At 32.9% G+C, this 20,513-nt stretch overlaps 1 protein-coding gene across 1 annotated transcript in view; it reads left to right on the top strand.

Annotated features, from left to right (window-relative positions):
- Window positions 1-5,084: 5,084 nt before the first annotated feature.
- SSBP2 (single stranded DNA binding protein 2) overlaps window positions 5,085-20,513 on the top strand; it is a 76,176-nt gene continuing 60,747 nt past the window's right edge. Inside the window, exon 1 of the mRNA XM_023510928.1 lies at window positions 5,085-5,168. Coding sequence (XP_023366696.1) covers window positions 5,133-5,168 — 36 coding nt within the window. The 5' untranslated portion in view covers window positions 5,085-5,132. The remainder of the gene's footprint in view (window positions 5,169-20,513) is intronic.

The raw sequence follows: 20,513 nt of genomic DNA, 5'->3' as shown, positions 1-20,513 counted from the left end.
AAACCTATATGTTTACAAATATATATTATACTTTTTAATAATATATATTTTTCTTATTACACCAAATAGACTTTGTATCTTGATATCTTGATTTTCCACTATATTATTAGGCAACTGTTTCTCTGGCATTCTTAGTAAATAAAACTGTTAATGTGTAGAATCTTGAATCTTAAATGCAATATGATTATGTTTAGTGATAAATTACATCCTAATTTTATTTTTTTTTATTTATTTATTTTGAGACAGAGTCTCATTTTGTCACCCTCGGTAGAGTGCTGTGGCATCACAGATCACAGCAATCTCCAGCTCTTGGGCTATAGCGATTCTCTTGCCTCAGCCTCCCAGGTTGCTGGAACTACAGGCACCTGCCACAAAGACTGGCTATTTTTGTTGTAGTTGCCACTGCTGTTATAGCTGGCCAGGGCTGGTTCAAACCTGTCACTCTACAGGTTGGGTATATGGGGCTAGCGTTCTACCCACTAACCCACAGGTGCCACCCCTAATGTTATTTTTAAACAAAATTTTATGCCTGTCTCTTTGGAACATTCATACTGAGGTATATAATAATATTTTTTCCATACCAGAGGCCACCATTGATAATTGCTATGTTTAAAATGAGAACTCTTTTAACTTTCCTTTTAGATTTTTACTTAAGAATAAAAATATATAAAATAAAAGTATACTTATCTATTCTTTAAATTCAGAAAATAGGGAATTAGTAAGAGAATAAAAATACTTTTAAAAATCAGTCATTAATAGCATTTCAAAGAAGGAAGAAAATAGGAAATATAGTGGACACATGTGTAAGGGAAAACTAAACAATATAAACGGATTGACTCATGCCTTCTTATTAAAAAATAGAAAGAAATATGTACACAAAGTTCCAGAGGAAAAAATAACCACACAAACTGAAAGAAAGGTAAATACATAAAAATGTGAAGAAAAATTTCATGGTAACACTTTATGTTCATTTGAAAATATATCTTTGAGAAAGCAATGTTCTATGATTGACCTAATTTGAGAATACCAAATTTAAAATACTGGATTTATAAAAGTGGGTATCATATTAGTGATTTGGGAAAATATAAAACAAAAAGTAAAATAGTCTCCAAGAAAACTTGAGATTTAAATAAGATGATTTAAGAGCAGTTAAAAAACACATTATTTGAAAGTGCATATTGAAAGCATACGAATTAATCCAGTAGAAGAGACAAAACACTTTTAACAATAATTATATTTTTATATCAGCACTGAAGTATTCAGTTATTTATGGTTTTCTTATTTAAGAGAGAGCTATAAAAAAAAACCCTAAATAATCATGAATATATTACATAATAAAGGATTTTCCATGGTACTCCAATGGGAATTCACATAAATCCAGTGAAACTAATGCTTTTTCGTAGTCATAATGTAATTACACTGTTTGCTCTCCTGCTGTAATTTAATCACAACACCACAGAATAATACTTACTTTATCCTGTGAGTTAGGCCCAACAACAACTTTCTGTGGATCCTTCCATCATGGATAAACTTATCTCATGAATTGGAAGTAAACTTGAGAGAAGTCTCAGAAATTCCAGCCATGAAACCCAAGAAATTTGGTACTTCTTCCTTCTACATAAAGCCCTAATCCTAAGTACTCTTATTTAGCTTAAAGTTTAAAATCATGTATTATTTGTATTATTGATGCATATACATTAGCAAATTAGGCAGTTTGAAAATTAGACTCTTTTGCAGTGTGTAGAGTACCAGTTAGTGTATCTCTGTAGTGTTTATTATCAAAATAGCATTTATTAATGATCAACATAGTCCAGCAAATCATATCCTAAGCGAGTCTGCATAACATAGCAAAGGGGAGAATTACCCCATATCAGTAAATCTCAGCAAAGTGAGTGGATAATTTATCTAAAGAATGTGGTACACAAAGTGAAGTTTGGGCCAAAATGATGAGACTAGAGCTTAGTACTGAGTATACTGGATCATTACCAGTATTCTATTCTCTTCACTTCACATCCTTAGGCCAAGGCTAGAAATTACTGTCACACCAGATAACTAACTCATGCTGTGTACTACATACTACAAATCATCTAACTATAAAAATCTCTCTTTCATGTTGTGCCAAAGTGTGAATATTAAGAAAGAAGAATCTCCACAGAATTACTGTGACACTGTGAGGGAATAGGTGCAAACTGTAAGAATTTGCTATGGCTTGAAAGGTAGGGAGATCTCAACAGCAGAGTAAGGTGCATATTTAAGTCAATTAGTAGTCATTATAATTGCATCCATTAGCTTTTCTGATTTGTTCATTCCTTGACTATCCTATTTAAAATTATAATCTATATCTGCTTTACTGGGGCTTCTTTATTCCCTGCTTTGTTTTTCCTCCTAAGATCATGAATAAGTACATTTTGTTTGTGTTACCCATTGTCTTCCCTCCCTAGAATATTAGCTTTATGCAGGTGAGGGTTGCTTTTCCTTATTATTATAACTGCTGTATTGCAGAACGTAAAGTAGTCTTTGATTCTTTAATAAATTAAATATTGTGAGAATGAATTTAATATTTTTTATTGAATTTATCAAACAATTTTAAATGCATAAAATGGAAATTTAGAAAGCATTTTAATGATTAAACTTACTTAAATCTTCATCTGAATGATTTTTTTTGTTTCATTTTTAAATAATAGCAGAAAAGAAACACAGGAAACATATGTAATGAAGACCTTTGAAGATAAAACTAGCATATCATACGTCCTTAAATAATGTAATTTGCCAAAAGAGGAAAAGAAGTAAGCAATTAGCCAATAGTATTTAACTTTCGAGTTTTAGTTTAGAAGCAAGCAAACATTTCTTGATTGGAATAGGCAAAAACTTCTTTTATGTATTTTTAATGTAACAAGAATTAAACAAAAAATATCTTTGAACTACCCTAAGAAGTTGCTATAATTCAGTAAATTCTATTATTTTGTGAACATGTTTGATATTATAAATGTATATTTCTTTAAAATTATGGGTGAATATTAGTCCTCAGGTTATCTTTTTTTATATAAATCTTTTTATTATAAAAGAATTATCTGTTCTGCAGTTATTAGAACAATAATGATACCCTTTGTCTAGCTTTTAGTACTAAAAGCAACTTCTAACGTTTGTTTGTTTATATATTTATTTATTTTGAGATAGAGTCTCACTGTGTCGCCCTTGGTAGAGTGCTGTGGCATCACAGCTCACAGCAACCTCAAACTCTTGGGCTTAAGTGATTCTCTTGCCTCAGGCTCCCAAGCAGCTGGGACTACAATGCCTGGCTACAACTTCTACATGACCGTACATGGCAGCTTTGAGGAAAATAGATAAAATTATTCTTCCTAGATCTAGCTATTATCATACCAGTAGAACCTCCATAGTTGACCACCTCCTTAAGTTGAACTAATTTTCACAGACTAAACATGTAGCACATGTACATATTACTGCAGGAGGCCTAGTTTCTTATGTTGACCACCTCTGTATATTGACCAGTTTGTAATGATCCCCTGGATGGTCAACTTACAGAGGTTCTACTGTATATTTAAACTAAGAGAGACTAAATGTTTGGTAATTCTCCCTCTTAAACATTGTATGTTAAAATTTTATACAAGTTTAGTGAAAATGTAAAAAGGTACTTTGTCTCTCATTTTTTGAAAACATGAGCATTGCTATATAAAACTAAATAAATGGCAAAATGTAGGCATTCAATTAATGTATACTAAAGGAAATTGCATGTTTTTCTTAAAACAGAATAAAAGGTTAATGTTTCATCTTAATATCTAAGAAATATCATTTCTCCTTTTATACTCATGTGCTTTATCAGAAGTTTTAAATTTTGACATTAATAGCATAAATAGGTAAGCAGCATTTCAGATAAGCATACTTAAATTTACACTTCTTCAGGAAATCATTGGCCTTAATTATTAACAATCACCAGTACTATTGAATAAACAAACGTGGTTAGTATTTCTAGCAGTTTATATACCAACTTATATATGTGTGTGCTACAAATCTGCTGAGATTTTATAACTTCTTATAGAATATTAATGTATGAATAAATACACTGATCTATAGGTAAAGAAAGTACAATGGATACACTAGCTAGAGACAGAATTTGTTTTGATTTCTTTTCTTCACAGAACTACTTGATTCAAACTGATGTCTTTAGTACATTCCTAGTCCCTTTGAGACATATATATTCATAATATGTATACTCAGGTCAAAGGTTGAAATCCATGGCTGTAGAACAATTGTATATATATAACTGCCCTATATAAGTATTAAATCTGTACCCTTGATTTGATTTGATTCTAAAGAGTATAGATTTAATACTATACTATACCCTTGATTTGATTCTAAAGAGTCTTGCTTGAAGTTTTTCATACTCTTCTATTTCTTGAAATGCTGGGATTCCATTAAATAATTTGAAAATAAAGTAGACTTTGAAATTTTCAATTTGATTTTTTCATAATTTGTTTGAGACTAATCTCTCCAAACTTAATTTATTTCACTTATTCAATCTCCTATTTAATGTTTTATCCTCACCATCCTGTAGTTATATTTTGGCTACAGTTATAGCATATAAGAAAGTGGATAATGTGAGTGTCGCCACCTATAGGCAGAAAATTGATTATACTTATTTATGACAGGAAAACATCTTAGTAAAAAGGGTTCTTTTTTCAATTCCTACAACTACTATCTTCAAACTTTTTACCCATACATTTACCTACTTGTTATTTATGTTGCCATTTTAGATATCTGTGCCTTAAAATGAAATTTGGTCATATTACTATTTGCATTTAATATATTATTCTGATATAGCATACTACTAAAGCTGTTTTACTTCACCAAGTTTAAAGAGACCTGCAAAAATCAACTATCTTAACCAAGCATATACTAAACTAACTGTTGTATCTTAGTTTACCTCCAGAGTGGGGAAAATTGCCAGTATTTGTTCCTGGGAATGAAAAAGCATCCCTTCCTACATCTATTATCATTAGTCTTTGGTTTTGTGCCTTCTCTGTAATGATATAGGTTTGTTTCTCCTTTATTCTTTTCAGAGTGCTGCAGCAGCTCCCAGTCCAGTGCTAGGAAACATTCCCCCAGGAGATGGCATGCCAGTAGGTCCTGTACCACCAGGGTTCTTTCAGGTACTCAGAGAAACTGACTAGGAATGTTAAGGCCTAGGAACTCCTGTTTGATTTTATGTGCAGATATGAAGGAGCATAAGGCTATCTTAATTTCTAAAGTAAACATACCAATGTGCAGCCAACTCTTGGTTATTTGGATTGGTTATCATATTGCCCTTTTGTATTATGTTTGTTTTCTTTTTGGTTAAATTCTTTATTAAGGTATTTTATTGTTCAGTTAAGAAAGAAAAACAATTGAAATGCAAATTAGACCATTAAATTAACTATGGTAAATATTTTGTGGGAGAAGGGACTTCCCAGAGTTTAGGTTCTAGAAGGAGATGGATTTTTAAGAATCATGCTATCCATATTTCCACAGACTAAAGATAATCAAGATTTGGCTGCATTTTAAAAATATAGCTAAGTCATAACCTATACATTTGTCAAGAATTGTAGGCTATTTCAAACTATTTTTGAGAATTATCTTTGGGGTTTTTAGGCTGGAATTTTTATTAATATCATTATATAACATTTTAAGATCAGATTTTCAAATACATGTTACTATTTTAAAATGTCATCAAGACCCCTAATTTTAGAATAATGATGACTGTTTTAGAATTATGATATAGTATATCACTTTTTAAAATTTTATGACATCTATCTTTGATAGTTTTCTAACTCAAACCCACATAGATTCTGAAATTTATTTTTTAATACATAGTTAACTTTATGATCCTCTGAGAAAATTAAGAATTTAAGAGTTAGGAACTATAGTTAGAAGGCATTACATGAATTAATATAATACTCTATATTGTTAATGAATTACACCAGGTACTTATAAGGTGATTTTTCACTTTAGTTGTATATTAACACTTCTTGATAATTATTTGTTAGTTAATCCGTATCATCACTGCAAGGTAGATTAATGTACTTATACATGTAAAAATGGAGAAAATATAAATTATTTTCCAAAGCATATCAATTCAGAGCATAGTTACAACTTTAGTCCTTTAGGACATGCCTATGTACTCAGCTACAATGTATTAATACCCACATAGCCTAGAGGATTCAAAAATCTTCTTAGCGCCCCCATTCTGACCTGGGGGTCCTTTCTTATAATCTAGGAACAGATTATAATTCTCTATTGTTAATTAAACAGCCACCATTTAAGATAATGATAATAATATCTAACACTTAGTAACTGCTTACCATGTACCATACTTCTTTCTAGATGCTTTAGATAAACCCTTAATCCTCAGAGTAACCTTAGATGTGAAGTATGTTTTATTATCTTTCTCACTGTCCAGATGGAGAAACCAAGGCACTGACAGCTAAGTGATTTACACAAAATCAGAAAGTGACAGGGTTGAGATTTAAATCAAAGCAGTCTGGACTTTAGCAATTGCATTTATTTTTTAAAGTTCATGGGGTTTTTTTATGAACTATTTCTCACTCATGTTATTTATTTATTTTTCTCACGCTCTTATTTCTTACCAAAGATAGATTAGAGTTAGGGAATAAATCAAGAGAGTTACATAGAGTTTAGTAGAAGCTAAGTGGCACTTTTGCACATATATTGGGGAGGAAGACAAATGCTTTTATTCTAGGGTTAAGCCAAGAAATATTTTCAGTTTCATGTTTGTAGAATAAACCATTCTCCCCTTACCTATCTTTTGTCTCAAGTTTTTTTAAGAATAGTTGAAATAGGATGAACTTTGTTTTAATTATTCCAATGTGATAAATATTTGTGACTTGGCACGTATAGCTCAGTGATTAGGGCACCAGCCACATACACCAAGGCAGGTGGGTTCAAACCTGACTCAGGCCTGCTTAACAACAATGACAGCCACAACAAAAAAACAGCCAGGCATTGTGGTGGATGCCTGTAGTCCCAGCTACTTGGGAGGCTGAGGTAAGAGAATCACTTAAACCCAAGAGTTTGAGGTTACTGTGAGCTGTGATAGCACAGCACTCTACCAAAGGTGACATATTGAGACTCTGTCTCAAAAAATAAAATAAATAAATAAATAAATATATATTTGAGTACTACTGTATGCTGGGCACTGTGGTGGGCATCTAAAAATGAGCACGTATGGTATATCCCTTCCTGAAGCTTATTGTCTAGCCTGTGGGGCATTATTAAAAATAAATGACTGAAATACAGTGAGATATATGTTGACCAGAGTAAACTAAAAAGTTCTGTGATGACCTAGAATAGCAGTTCTCAACCTGTGGGTTGAGACCCACAGGAACTGTATTAAAGGGTTACAGCATTAGGAAGGTTGAGAACCACTGAGCTAGGAGAAAGAGTCCTTAAATCTGCATGAGTTAGAGAAATGACATTTCAGAAAGCAGAAACAGTATAAGCAAAAGGATGGTGGCATACAAATGACCCATGTGGAGATGTGTTCAGAGTAATACATACGGAAGGTGGAAGAGGGCTCTGGGCTAGAAACACAAAACTGGAAAGGTAATGCTCTAGCTTATTGAGAAGGGTCTTATATGCCATGTTAAGAACTTGAGCCTTTATTTGGAAAGAGCCATCAAAGATCTTTACAATAGGCAGTTGGCAGAATTCCTACTATAGGGTGGATTCAGGCTTTGTTGAATAACTGTGATAGGGTTGTATACAAAAATCCCTGCGCTCACAAAGTCTACAGTGTGATGAATGAGTGTAGAGATAATTAGAATATAGAAAGAAAACAGCTATTTTAAATGGGTGGAGTATGTTCTTACAGTAAATCAAAAGGCCACCAAACTGAATCTTGGAAGAGGCATAGTCAGGAAAGTATTGTCAAAATAGCAAATAAAATTCAAATTGGCATTTAAAGATGAGTTAGAAGATAGATACAGGAAACAGGGAGGGGGAGGAGAACATTCTAGGAAGAGGGAAAATAATTTACAAAGATTCTGATGGGAAAGGAGAGAGACCATGTATTTCAGGAAAACTGGAGCTTTAGTAGCTAAGGGAGAGTAGCTGGTAACAAGGCTTGGGAGGGCTGTATAGGTTAGTAAAGAGTTTGAACTTGATCTTAAGGGCAGTAATAAGCTCTTAAAGAATTTGAAGCGTGAGAGAGATGTTCATATTTGCATTTTTTTTAGAAAAATCACTCCAGCTACAGTGTGTTTCCAGAATTGCAGAGGAATAGGTCTGGAGTAGGGGTACTATTTAGATGTAAAAAGTTTTAAGTAATCCAGGTGCGATTTAATTATGGCCTTTACTGAAACAGGGGCAGTAGGTATAGAGACATATGAATAGATTTGAGAAACAGAAATAAATGCTGTGGATTTTAATAAAAGAATTCAAGGATAATATCCTGATTTCTTTCTTTAGTTGGGGCAGATGGAGGTATTATTTTCTGAGATAGGGACCACAAAATAGGCAGTGGGTTTGAGGTGGGGAACATGAGGTTCACTGAGTCCTCCAGTGAGAGATACTAAGCTGATGGACCTCAGGTCTGAAGCCTAGGCCAGCGCTCTAGACTAGAGATAAAAATAGCAAGGCCATATCATATTAAAGACTCTTAAACACACAGGGTGGATTGTCCAGGGAGAAAATACAGAATGAGAGGGTAAGAGAATGTACAACCAAACTACAAAAAAAACCTGACATTTAAAAGATAAACAAAGGGGAACAGAACCCATTACAGAGACTGGATGCAGGGTTATCAGTAGGTTGTATATGATAGCAGCCTAAGGAAGAGCTTTCTGAATCTACTCAAGATCAGTGACAGGATTAGAAGGGAGAAATAGTTCATAGTTATGTTTGATGGGCCAAACATAAATTAACCAAATTAAGGGTAGAACAGAAAAAATTGGAAGAATCAGGGATGATTCTGAAGTTCCTACTGTGGGTTTCTGGATAATTTTAGCATTTTTTATCTGAGTTAAGGAAAGACAAGAAGTTGAAAGTTTTAGAGAAGTTTGAGTTTGATGCACAGGTAATTCTTCTTTATCGATGCAACCCAAGCTAATCCCAAATACTTTTTTCTCTATTCAACATTTAAATGTCTCCCTAGAAATACGTCTGTGAAATTTGAGAAACTATCAAACTTTAAAAAAGAAATGCAATATTATTATCTTTTGGTACATATGGTAAAGTGATCATATGGCTCAAGCATTTCCTACGTATCTGTGATCAGACTGTACTTGAGCAGTTGTTAATAAAGAGTAGCGGCCTTCCCTGGTAAGTAGGAGCAGACAACCATTATTCCAGGTCAAATACCAGTTTCTAATCCAAAGAGATGTGGAACTCTAAGAATGATCCCAGTCTGGAGAAGCTGTGATGGCGTATCATTTCATAGTTCATAAACTGTAAACCCAAGATCAGTCACAGTACTGATAGTTCAATACAAGGCAAGGGGGATTAGAAGCAACTGGGAAAGAGCTGGCTGTGGTTCTTCCAAGTGGACAAGTCCAGAGGATGGCTACACCGGAGACTCAGGCTCTCTAGGAAGTCAGACTTGGATGTCTGAGAATCCCTAGTTCAAAAAGAGTCTTAGTCAAAAGGGTGCTAAGCAATTTTTCCAGCATCTCAGCTTGGTTGCAGCTACTAAATTCTAAAGGGTAGTTACCTCCCCTTCCCTTTGATCTTTAGATAATGAGAAAATTATTTTATCTTTATATTCTTAGTAAATGCAAAGTTTATTTGGGATAGCTGGAACGGTACTAGACCCAAAAAGGATTGAGCCTACTAGAATTAAATGAATAAATAAAGAATAATAATTTATAATTTAGCACTTCAAGTGCCAACTTAAGTAGTTCTCAGCACTCCTCACACTGTGATCATACTGTAAAAAATATGTTGAAACAGCTCTCCTAAATAGATACTTCTTTTATTCCTGTTTACACTGCAAAACAAACTGTCTCTTTTCAATTATAATCTTAGTATGGACTTAAATTTATTACTAAATAGAATTATCACAAACTTGAATTTATAACAACTACATTTGAAAAATCACATTTAGCTTAAACTCTAAAATAAGTGATTTTGGTATGTACTTCATACATTTAATAAATCCATTCTGAAAGGCAGTCTTCAGATTAGTGTCTTTTTGTGATGTTGTTTATACTTGGAGGTTTTATTGAAATGAGAGAGCTTCTGTTGCTGAGTAGGAAACCAAGTAAGTAAAATCAATAGGAATAGTTAAACATGCAAAAGGAGGTATCCACTTAGTAAAATAAAGCCATTTAAAATAAGACATGTATTTATTTACTTGGAGCCATTTTGTATTAGAAACCCTGTAAATCCTCACCACTTACCATTGGAACTGATGAATGACTTTGGAGCAGCTGTCTTAAATGAGAAAGTCTTGCTTCTTGTGATCAGAGGGAAAACAGCAGAGTAGCCATTGATCTAACTAAAGTTTGGCAGTTCTAGTAGAATAAAAATGGTGTTATGATATGGTGTGAGTGCACATCCATCCCAGGCACCCAGAACTAAGTCTCTAACTCTCCTGTCTGTGCTACAGTCTTATTCAAAAGTATATTGTATGCTAAGAAATTTGAATTATATATTGAAAGCATCAGTCTGTTATTTATTCATTCTTATAGCATTCATATAAAAAGACAGGCAAAAGACATTGATTCCTGCAATTTTATTGAAATAAGCAGCAGTGTTTCTTAGACCAGATTTTCTTCTTGCTATATGTTCAAAATAGTTTAGCAAAATTCACTAAATCAAATAAAGGAAAAGTACTCATTCTTTTGTGTTTTAAAAACTTAAACCTCTAACTCAGTTACCTTATAAAGTACTGTAATTTTATGGAGGAGTAAGTAACAAAGAATCTCATTAATTTTCTATAACTTGTAGAATATTAAAGTGATTGACATTTCTTATTTGAACCAAAAAAATATTGAGAAGGGTGAAATGCTTTATTTTTTCCTATTTTCTGCTCTGCCACAAGGAAATTTTTAATAAAGAAACTATAACTTGGTTACTACTCTAATAACTAAACACATTTATATCTTTTATATAAAAACACAATACAATTTTAATGGGTGTTCATGTAGATAATATCTTTGAGTCTATTATAACTAATGTGGGATATAACTTGTAAATATCTAATTTTGAATTCTATATAGGCTTTTGTTCATTTTACAATGTATTTTGTTTTGATTTTTATCTTGGTACATTTATTGTATGCATTCTAGCCACTAGATGCTTCATTTTCTTAACTGAAATTCTTAAAAGCTAATATATTGATGTTGGGTGATAAATTTAAGGTTTTGACATGAATTAAGATGCTGAAAATAAAGTATGCCAAGTAATTTAGTTTCAGACCAAAGTGGTTATCCATACTTTGAAATCTAAATAGATCAAAACTCTGATATTGTAGCATTACAAATATGTTACAACAGGTTTTTAAGTCACATTTTGTTTGCAAGCCTGATACCAGCAATGATAAAGCTTCTCTGCCATCTGGTGGTGGTTCACAGATGTCTCTACTTGTTCAGGGTCTTTTTTCCAAAGGTCCTATTTTTAGCAAGACTGCACTGTAGCAGGCTGACCTAATGCTTTAGCATAGCAATAATGCAATAAGAAAAAAAAAAAGTAAAAAATTTTCTCTTTTCTCCATGATATTATTATTGACTAGAGAAGGCTCAATATAGATGACATTCGTAAGGCAACAAGGACAAAAACAAAGCTTAGAGCAATGCATAGATTCTAGATATTTTAAAAGAAAAAGAACAAAATGAATAAAAAAAACCTGTGAAAAATAATTATTGAATCTAACACTGGCAAATGAAACAGAAGAACCAGAGGAAATGTTTTTATAAGTCCTGAGTAAATGTTTCCAGGAGGTAGATATTTATTTATTTCCAGAAATAAGTCCTACATTTGAAGACACCTTAATGTCTATGTTTATCAGCTCTGCTCTTTCTAGTCAGACTTTCTGAATCCAACCATTTTATTGCAAGTAGCACCTGTTTTACCCTATTATTTACTCATAAAGCTAAATATTCTCAATGCCCTTTTATTACTAATATTGGTAGTATCGTCACTTCTAATCATTTGCTTTTCTCATCTTTCCAGACCTTTTCTGATCATGGCTGTTTTAGAAATTATTGTTAGGACAGACTCTAAACCAGGGGAAATTCACTTTCCCTCTGAAAGAAGTGGTGTCAACTTATATTTAATTAACCAAAACAATTCTTACTATATCCTTTCTTAATTTGAATGAGTCCTGAAAATCTCAAGTAAAATTAGTTTATTAAACTGTGATGTCTAACATTATCAGTATATATAGTTTTCAAAATTCAAACATTAGAAATGCTATTTCTCAAAACTGAATATAGCAGGATTAGGATAGTGGAAGGTGGGGAAGGTTGCTTATTTATCAAAGTTCAAGAAATAAAAATTTCTTTAAAAATGTAATTCTGAATCTTTAAAGAATATATTCTTTGCAGTGCCTGTGGCTCAAAGGAGTAGGGCACTAGCCCCATATACAGGAGGCAGCAGGTTCAAACCCAGCCCTGGCCAAAAACTGCAAAAAAAAAGAAAGAAAGAAAGAAAGAAAGAAAACATATTCTAAATGTTGAAAATAGAGCAAGTCTTTCCCTGGTATAAAGATAAAAGCAACTGAAAAAATAAAGGTGTCTGACAGCTGCAGCTTTTGATAATGCTTTCCTGCAGTTGTGGTAATAGTTTTTCTGTCCTCAACTATTAGAACAAATTAAAACTTCCCAGCTAGAGTAACTATGTAAGCTTTTTAAAAAATTACGGTTCAGACACCTAAAGCCCCTACAGCAACAATTGGACACAAAGCAAAGAAGGGAGTGTCATGTGTTGACAGTCTTTATTTGAGCTTTCCAGTGAGAATGGGATGAAATACTTGACTGTTAGAAACTCACTTTTTTGATTACTTACTTCTTTGTCAGTGTAAGTAGGAAAAGTTACGGTTGGCAATACCAGATCAGTATTTGTTTTTCTTTCACTTTTATACTACTCCTGCAAATTAAAGATGTGTAAGACATTTAATATGAAATAATAAAATATATTTTAAAATTGCATCTGTGATAAGAGCTCAGCTGTTTTTTGGATAATTTGAAATTATAGTTTTTCTTCTGAAAATATTATTAAAACTTCTTCCCAGAGTGCTGCAGTTTTTATTAAAGCAAATTGCAGGCATGCAAAGGCTATATACAGCACAAACTTATTTTTTTATTTAATGTTGGTTACATAACAAAAATGGTTAGCATTCTTTGAGAAATTAAAGATAAGGAATGGATTATTAAATATATTATTAATTCTTCATATACCTTCAGATTTTTATAAAATAACTTATTCGTAGGTGGTATTTAGTAATAATTTGTCTTATGTTCTATATCAAGGGTCAACTAACTCTTTTTGTAAATGGCCAGGTAGTAAATACATTAGACTTCACAGGCTATATGCTCTCTGTCACAATCACTCAACTCTGTTGTAGGATAAATGCAGCCATAAACACTATGTAAATTAATGAGCATGGCTGCATTCCTTTAAAACTTTACAAAAACAGGTGGCAGGCCCACTCCTGTTTAGTATAAACATGGTAAGAGACAGACTGTAAAAGATCCAAAGGGGTAAGGACCAATGTTTTTCTAAATGAGTTCTGTGGACTATTAACATGAAAGTCCTGGGAGTCACCCAACTCTTAGTATATTAGAATTCTTGGTGCTGAGAACTGTGAAGCTAGAAATTGTATGGGTTTTGTTATTTTGTTTTATTTTGATTTTGATTTATTTTGTTTTATTTTTCTTATAACTGATTTATTTTTGTTTCAATAGATTTAGAAGATACAAGTTAATTTCTATTACCTGTATTTGTTGTATAGTGGTGAATCTGGGTTTTTAGTGTATCTGTCACCTGAATAATATGCATTGTACCCAATAGGAAATTTTTTACAGATGAATTTTATAAACTAAAATTTGAGAACTGTTAGTTAAGATTGACAATGATATTGAGCAACAAATATTTATTGCCACTTCCCATGCCAGAATCACTATAATAAAAAAGATAACTGGAAATCTTTGCCCTTATAGAACATAGAGTCAACCAAGAGAAATGGTTAATAAAATAAAATAATAAAAATAGATTACTATTTTTAAATATATGGTATATTTGATAGTGGTAATGGGTAGGAAGAAAAATAAAGTAGAAAAGGAAAACAGGCAGCATCACAAAAGTTTTGGATAATGTGACCAGAGGACTCATGACAAAGATATCATTTAAGTAAAGACTTGAAGGAAGTAAGGGAACAAACCATGTGATATCTGGGGGGAAAGTGTTCTAGGCTAAGGGGCAAGCAAATGCAAAGGCCTTGAGTTCAATACATAACTTTTTTTTTCCCAAGGGACAATTAAATGGGTAGCTAAAGTGGAGTGTCAACTTGGAAGAATAGCTAGATTTGAAGTCATAGTTAATAGAAAGCTTGTGTAGGTTACAATAGGGATTTTGAGTTTTATTCTGGATGGAGGATTTTAATAGTTATTCTGGCTATATGTTAAGATCAGTATGTAGGAGGAAAGCAAGGAAACAAGAAGACCGGTTTGGATGTCAGTACAAAATTTGGGCAAGTGATTATTACACAACCAAGGTGGTAGCTGTGGTGAGACATGACTGGATTATGTATTTTGAAGCTAAACCCAAAAGATTTTGGTGGTAATTTGGATTAGTGTTGGTGAGAGAAAGAGACAAGGATCGCTACAAGGCTTCTGGCCTATTGAGCTGGAAGAATGGAGTTGACATTTACTGATGTATGTAAAACTTCAGGAGGACATATGGGAGGGAATGTTGGAAGCTTGACTGTAAACTTGTGAGATTGAGATGGCAATCAGATATTCAGGAGGTGTTGAGCAAGGAACAGGATTTCACAGTCTGAACTTTTATTGTTGGGACTTGAGCTAGTGGTAAAACTTTGAGAGTCATTAGCACATGGATTACATTTAAAGGTATGAGTCTGATGACATTACCAAGATAGAGATCACAGATGGAGACAAAAAGTTATACAGTGATAGATCCTGGGGCACTCTAATGTTCAGAAATCAGGGACAAGAGGAATGAGCAAGAAAGAACAGCCTGTGAGATAGGAGGAAAACTAGGCAGTGTGGTATGAAAATGTTTCAAGGAGGGGAAAAGGGTTAGCTATGTCAAATGTTGCTGATAGGTCAAATTAGGCAATGGCTGACAATTGACAATCATTTAACAAGGGAGTCAATAGTCTTGTTAAATGCATTAGTGGGAGTGAAAGCCTCATAAAGACTTGGATACGCTGGGAAGAGAGGAATTGGAGGCAATGACTATGACCAACTCTTTCAAGGAGTTTTGCACAAAAGGAAAGTGAGAAATGAGGCAGTAGCAGGTGGGAGAAGTCCAAGAGGTCAGAGAAGTGCTGCTGGGAGTTAAGTTTTGCTATTCTAAAGTGCTCGTTCCTACTCAAAGACAAAGAAAAAACAGCTCAGTTGTCAACAATGGGAAGAACGTATTGGCTGTACCAAGTATCATCCATTCCTCCAGGTAATCAGGTACCATCCTGAATATAAGAAATAATGCCTGGGAATAGAGTAATCAAATACCCTTTGTGCACCGTAAGATGCTTATCAAGAAAGAGTACAGAAGAATTAATTACTTAGAATGTTTGCAAGTCTGTCATTCTTATATTCTTTAAATGATCTCTGACATTACAAAGACCTTTGACATCAGTAGATATTTTTCCATTTGAATTTTTCTTATCATTTATATATACTTGTATTTATTTAAGATACATGTTTCAAATTGTATATTTTAAATGAGATGCAGAAATAATTTCAATTTGTGCAATTTGAATTCTGATCTTGCTTGTATTGAGCATTTGTCAAATTAGTTTTAGTTTTAAAACAGACTTTGATGCAATAATAATTTCAAAATTTTATACAATGTTCTATACAAATACTATCTTTTATAGTTTTTTTCACAAATTAGTGTACTCATTCAGAAACACTATCTTATATAATGTAGATATGAATTGAGTAGCTTTAAATATAGGCTTCATGTTTAGTGGTGACCAAATAATTATAAAAATATTATTTCATTTCTAAAGAAGTAAAAACATGTAATCAGCCAGTTATATAAGAAGACCAAGGCAGTAGGCCAATTTCTTTAACAAATATTGTAATCTTTACATGGAATTTGAAAGGACCACTGCTTAACTTCCATGCTAGAAACTTCCCTAGCATATCAGTATTCGGAAATATAAGAATCAAAGTGCCATGGTTTTTGTTTTTGCAATAATACTTTTAAATAAATTGAAGTTCCTGTCTCATGCTCACTCTTGTCTGGAACAAGTTTACATGAAAATGTGAATATGAAGTAGGGAAAAGGGAAGAAAGAGGAATACTTATGCAAAGTTAAGGTGGTTTTTAAAAATTATTTATTAAGTTTTAGCTTTTTTACCCTGTTATAAATTTCAAATATTTATTTTATACCCAAATTGATTTTTTTTTAATGTGGGTTGATTTGTTGCTGTTATCTTAATCAGTGATAGGAAGCAGCCGAGGAGCAGAGTAGGATACCAGCTACTTGTCTCAGACACCAAAAAAATGGGCATTTCTGAATATAAATGAATTTAAACAAATTACTAAAGTTTTCTCTAGAATTTTACTCAAACTTCCATAATTGATTAGATCAGCAAACAGCATGGTATGCATTCACAGTCCTGAAGTCTGTTGCCACATCTCTTTATCCAATGACTACATGGTAATGAAGGCTTCAGAAAAAGTCTCCGTCTTCTTAAAAAGACTTATAATGTAAGTGACCAGTTTTGATGCTAGAATAAATCCAAATCAAAAGAATAAACTTCCTTTTCTGTGCTGCATTGGGCAGCCTTGCCAAAATAACACCAAGGAAACTGGATCTGCTACTGCTCAACAGTTATTTTATGTGAATTATTTTAATTAAGTGTTGATGATGAGAGAATATCTAAGATGCATGGGAGATAAACTACAGACTTATGTTTATCAGCAGAATATGCCAGCACAAGTATGTCGTTTTGTGAGCTAAATTAGTTTAGTACTAGTTGGAATTAAAATATGTTAATCAAGAATGTCTTATCCACTGGGGTGTCAGTGATGTCTGCTGGAGATGTTCATGAAAAAAACAGAAAAGAATCTGAACAAATTAAGATATATGAATTGTAAAGTGACTTTGACAAAATTCATTTGATGTATAATTTATGCATCATTACTTTCTACAGTAAACTCAAGAAGTATCTTGTGAAATTATAAAAATAAAAATATGTGAATATTCTTACCATATCAAAGATGTTTAAAATGAAATAAGGAAGTCATAATATTCTATAATGATTTTTCAAAATAATATTCTCAATGTTATTTGTTAATGATAGCACATGACTTCAAGGAAATTAATATATGTAAGTAGTAAAAAAGGATCTGCTTGTAAGTAAAATGTAAGATAGCAAAATATGGGCTAGAATCTGCATAAAAAATTATATAGAGTAAAAGGAATTAACTAAAAATATAGACACATAATAAAAATTAATAGTTTTTAAAGGACTTTATGCTTTTGGTTAAACCTTATAATGAACATATTTTTATTACCTTTCCAGGACAATGAATGAATCATTATACCTTGATATATTTATAATTTTCTAAAAGTATTCCTTCTTGGCCTTTTGGCTTAGATCAAGTGTTTAATTTTCTAAAAGTATGTTTTAGATTCTAGAAAAACCTTATGTTAATGGAATTGTATCTTGTATATCTGGTTAAAACAGTGTGTATTAAGAAGAAAAGTTAAATCTATCTGTTCAGTATTAGAGGAAAAGTTAAATTTATCTTTAAATCCAGTTCTTCATAGGACCAAGTAAGAGAGATGTGTGGTCTTTATGTCATTAATGTAGTTACTCAAGATAACCCTTATTCTTCAAGGATGTATTTTACTTTGCACCTTGCATTTTTGCATAAATGTTGAGTGAAGCAAATTACTTTTTTAGCAAATACCCCTTTTTTTTAATAGTATGACCAAGTGGGATTTATTCTTTTTTTGTATTTTTATTTTTATTTTATATCAAATCATAACCTTGTACATTAATGCATTTATGAGGTTCAGTGTACTGCTTTGATATCCAATGTGGAATCCTTACACTGAACTAAGTAACATATCTATCACAATTATACTCATTTCTTAATAGTTTTGAAATGTACCATTGCATCATGCACATTAGGTGAGGTCCCCCCAAATACCCTAATTCCTCCATTATCCCCCCTCCCCTCCCTTCTTCCCTTCTACTTTCTGGACTATAGTTATGCTTTGCCAATTATATGAATGTGTAAGTGATTATATATTGATTTCATAGTAGTATTAAGTACATTGGATACTTTTTTCCCATTCTTGAGAAAGTTTACTAAGAAGAATATGTTCTAGCTCCATCTAGGTAAACATAAAAGATGTGATGTCTCCATCCTTTTTTATGGCTGCATAGTATTTCATGGTGTACATATACCACAATTTGTTAATCCATTCATGGGTTGATGGGCACTTGGGCTGTTTCCATGCCTTGGCCATTACATTTTGGGCTACAATAAACATTCTGGTGCAAATGTCTTTGTTGTAAAATAATTTGTGATCATCCGGGTTTATACCTAGTAGAAGAATTGTAGGATTGAACGGTAGGTCTACTTTTAGTTCCTTGAGTGTTCTCCAAACTTCTTTACAAAAAAGTCATATTAACTTGCATTCCCACTAGCAGTGTAGAAGCATTCCCTTCTCTCAGCAACCACGCCAACACCTGTAGCTTTGGGATTTTGTGATGTGGACTAATCTTACTGGAGTTAGATGATATCTCAAAGTGGTTTTGATTTGCCTTTCTCTGATGATTAAGGATGAAGAGCGTTTTTTCATGTGTTTGTAGGCCATGTGCCTGTCTTCATCAGAGACGTTTCTGTTCAAGTCTCTTGCCCTCATAGAAATGGGGTTCTTTGTTCTTATCGGTTAGTTTGAGTTCTCTGTAGATTCTAGTTATCAGACCTTTGTCAGAAGCATAACTTGCAAAAATCTTCTCCCATTCTGAAGGTTGTCTGTTTGCTTTACTTACTGTGCTCTTGGCTGTGCAAAAGCTTTTTAGTTTGATCAGATCCCAGTAGTGTATTTTTGGCATTCGTTCCATTGCCCAGGGGTTCCTCCTCATAAAATATTCTCCCATGCGAATTTCTTCAAGTGTTTTCCCTACACTCTCTTCTAGTTTTTTTTTTGTTTGTTTGTTTTTGTTTTTTTTTTTTTGTTTTGCAGTTTTTGGCTGGGGCCAGGTTTGAACCCACCACCTCCAGTATAAGGGGCTGGCACCCTACTCCTTGAGCCACAAGTGCCACCTTCTCTTCTAGTGTTTTTATAGTTTCATGTCTTAAATTTATACCTTTTTCCAGTGAGAATCAATTTTTGTTAATGGTGAAAGGTGGGGGTCCAGTTTCAGTCTTCTACAGGTGACCAGCCAGTTCACCCAGCACCATTTGTTAAATAGGGAGTCTTTTCCCCACTGGATATTTTTGATAGGCTTGTCAAAGATCAATGACAATAAGTAGCTGGGTTCACCTCTTGGTTCTCTATTCTGTTCCATTAATCTACCTGTCTGTTTTTGTGCCAGTACCATGCTATTTTGATCACTATAGATTTATAGTATAGCCTGAAGTCTGGTAACATGATACCTCCTGATCAAATACTGTTTTCTTACAGATTTTTGATGGCAAGATGGATATATACTAAAGACAATATGATATTTAGAACACAGAATGTTTGACGTTTGTACTCGAAAACTGAGCTTTTCTTAATGGAAAGAAAATGTAAAAGCTAAAACTTGTTGTTTTTAAAATGACCTGAGGATTATTGCCTTTTAACATATTTTGTTCTAAAGAGATTAGGATCCCATGTATAAACATAGCACTATATGACACATAGCTCAGAGGTGAGCTATGACACGTATATAGAGTTGTTAGCAGTTCTTGTGGCTGGGTTATGCTTCAGAAAAAGATGAATAAGTTACTACACTTTTCCTGCCAAATCATACATGAATTAACCTGACATCCTTTTATACCAAATAATGGTTACTAAATACTGCTGCTGTTACTCTATTAATCTGCCTAAGAATCATTCATTTTCAAACTGACACCCCAGAAATAGTGAGAGAAACTTGCAAGCAGGAGGAGGGAATAAAAGGCCTTATTAGTAATCTAAATTGTTAAGTTCTTTTTTGTGTAGTGGATATGGATCTTATCATTCAGTATCTTGTTGGGGTCCCCAACTCTTTGTTCTTTACTTACTCCTGTTAGGTCCTCTGGAAGATATGATTTCCTAGGATTTTGCACTCTGGGCATATTTTATTAGTACTTTCTTACTAG

This window comes from Otolemur garnettii, unplaced genomic scaffold, assembly GCF_000181295.1.
Source record: "Otolemur garnettii isolate 467f Iridium unplaced genomic scaffold, OtoGar3 scaffold00017, whole genome shotgun sequence".
Lineage (NCBI taxonomy): Eukaryota > Metazoa > Chordata > Mammalia > Primates > Galagidae > Otolemur > Otolemur garnettii.
Note: the sequence above shows the minus strand (reverse complement) of the source record. Positions and strands in the feature narration are given on the sequence as shown.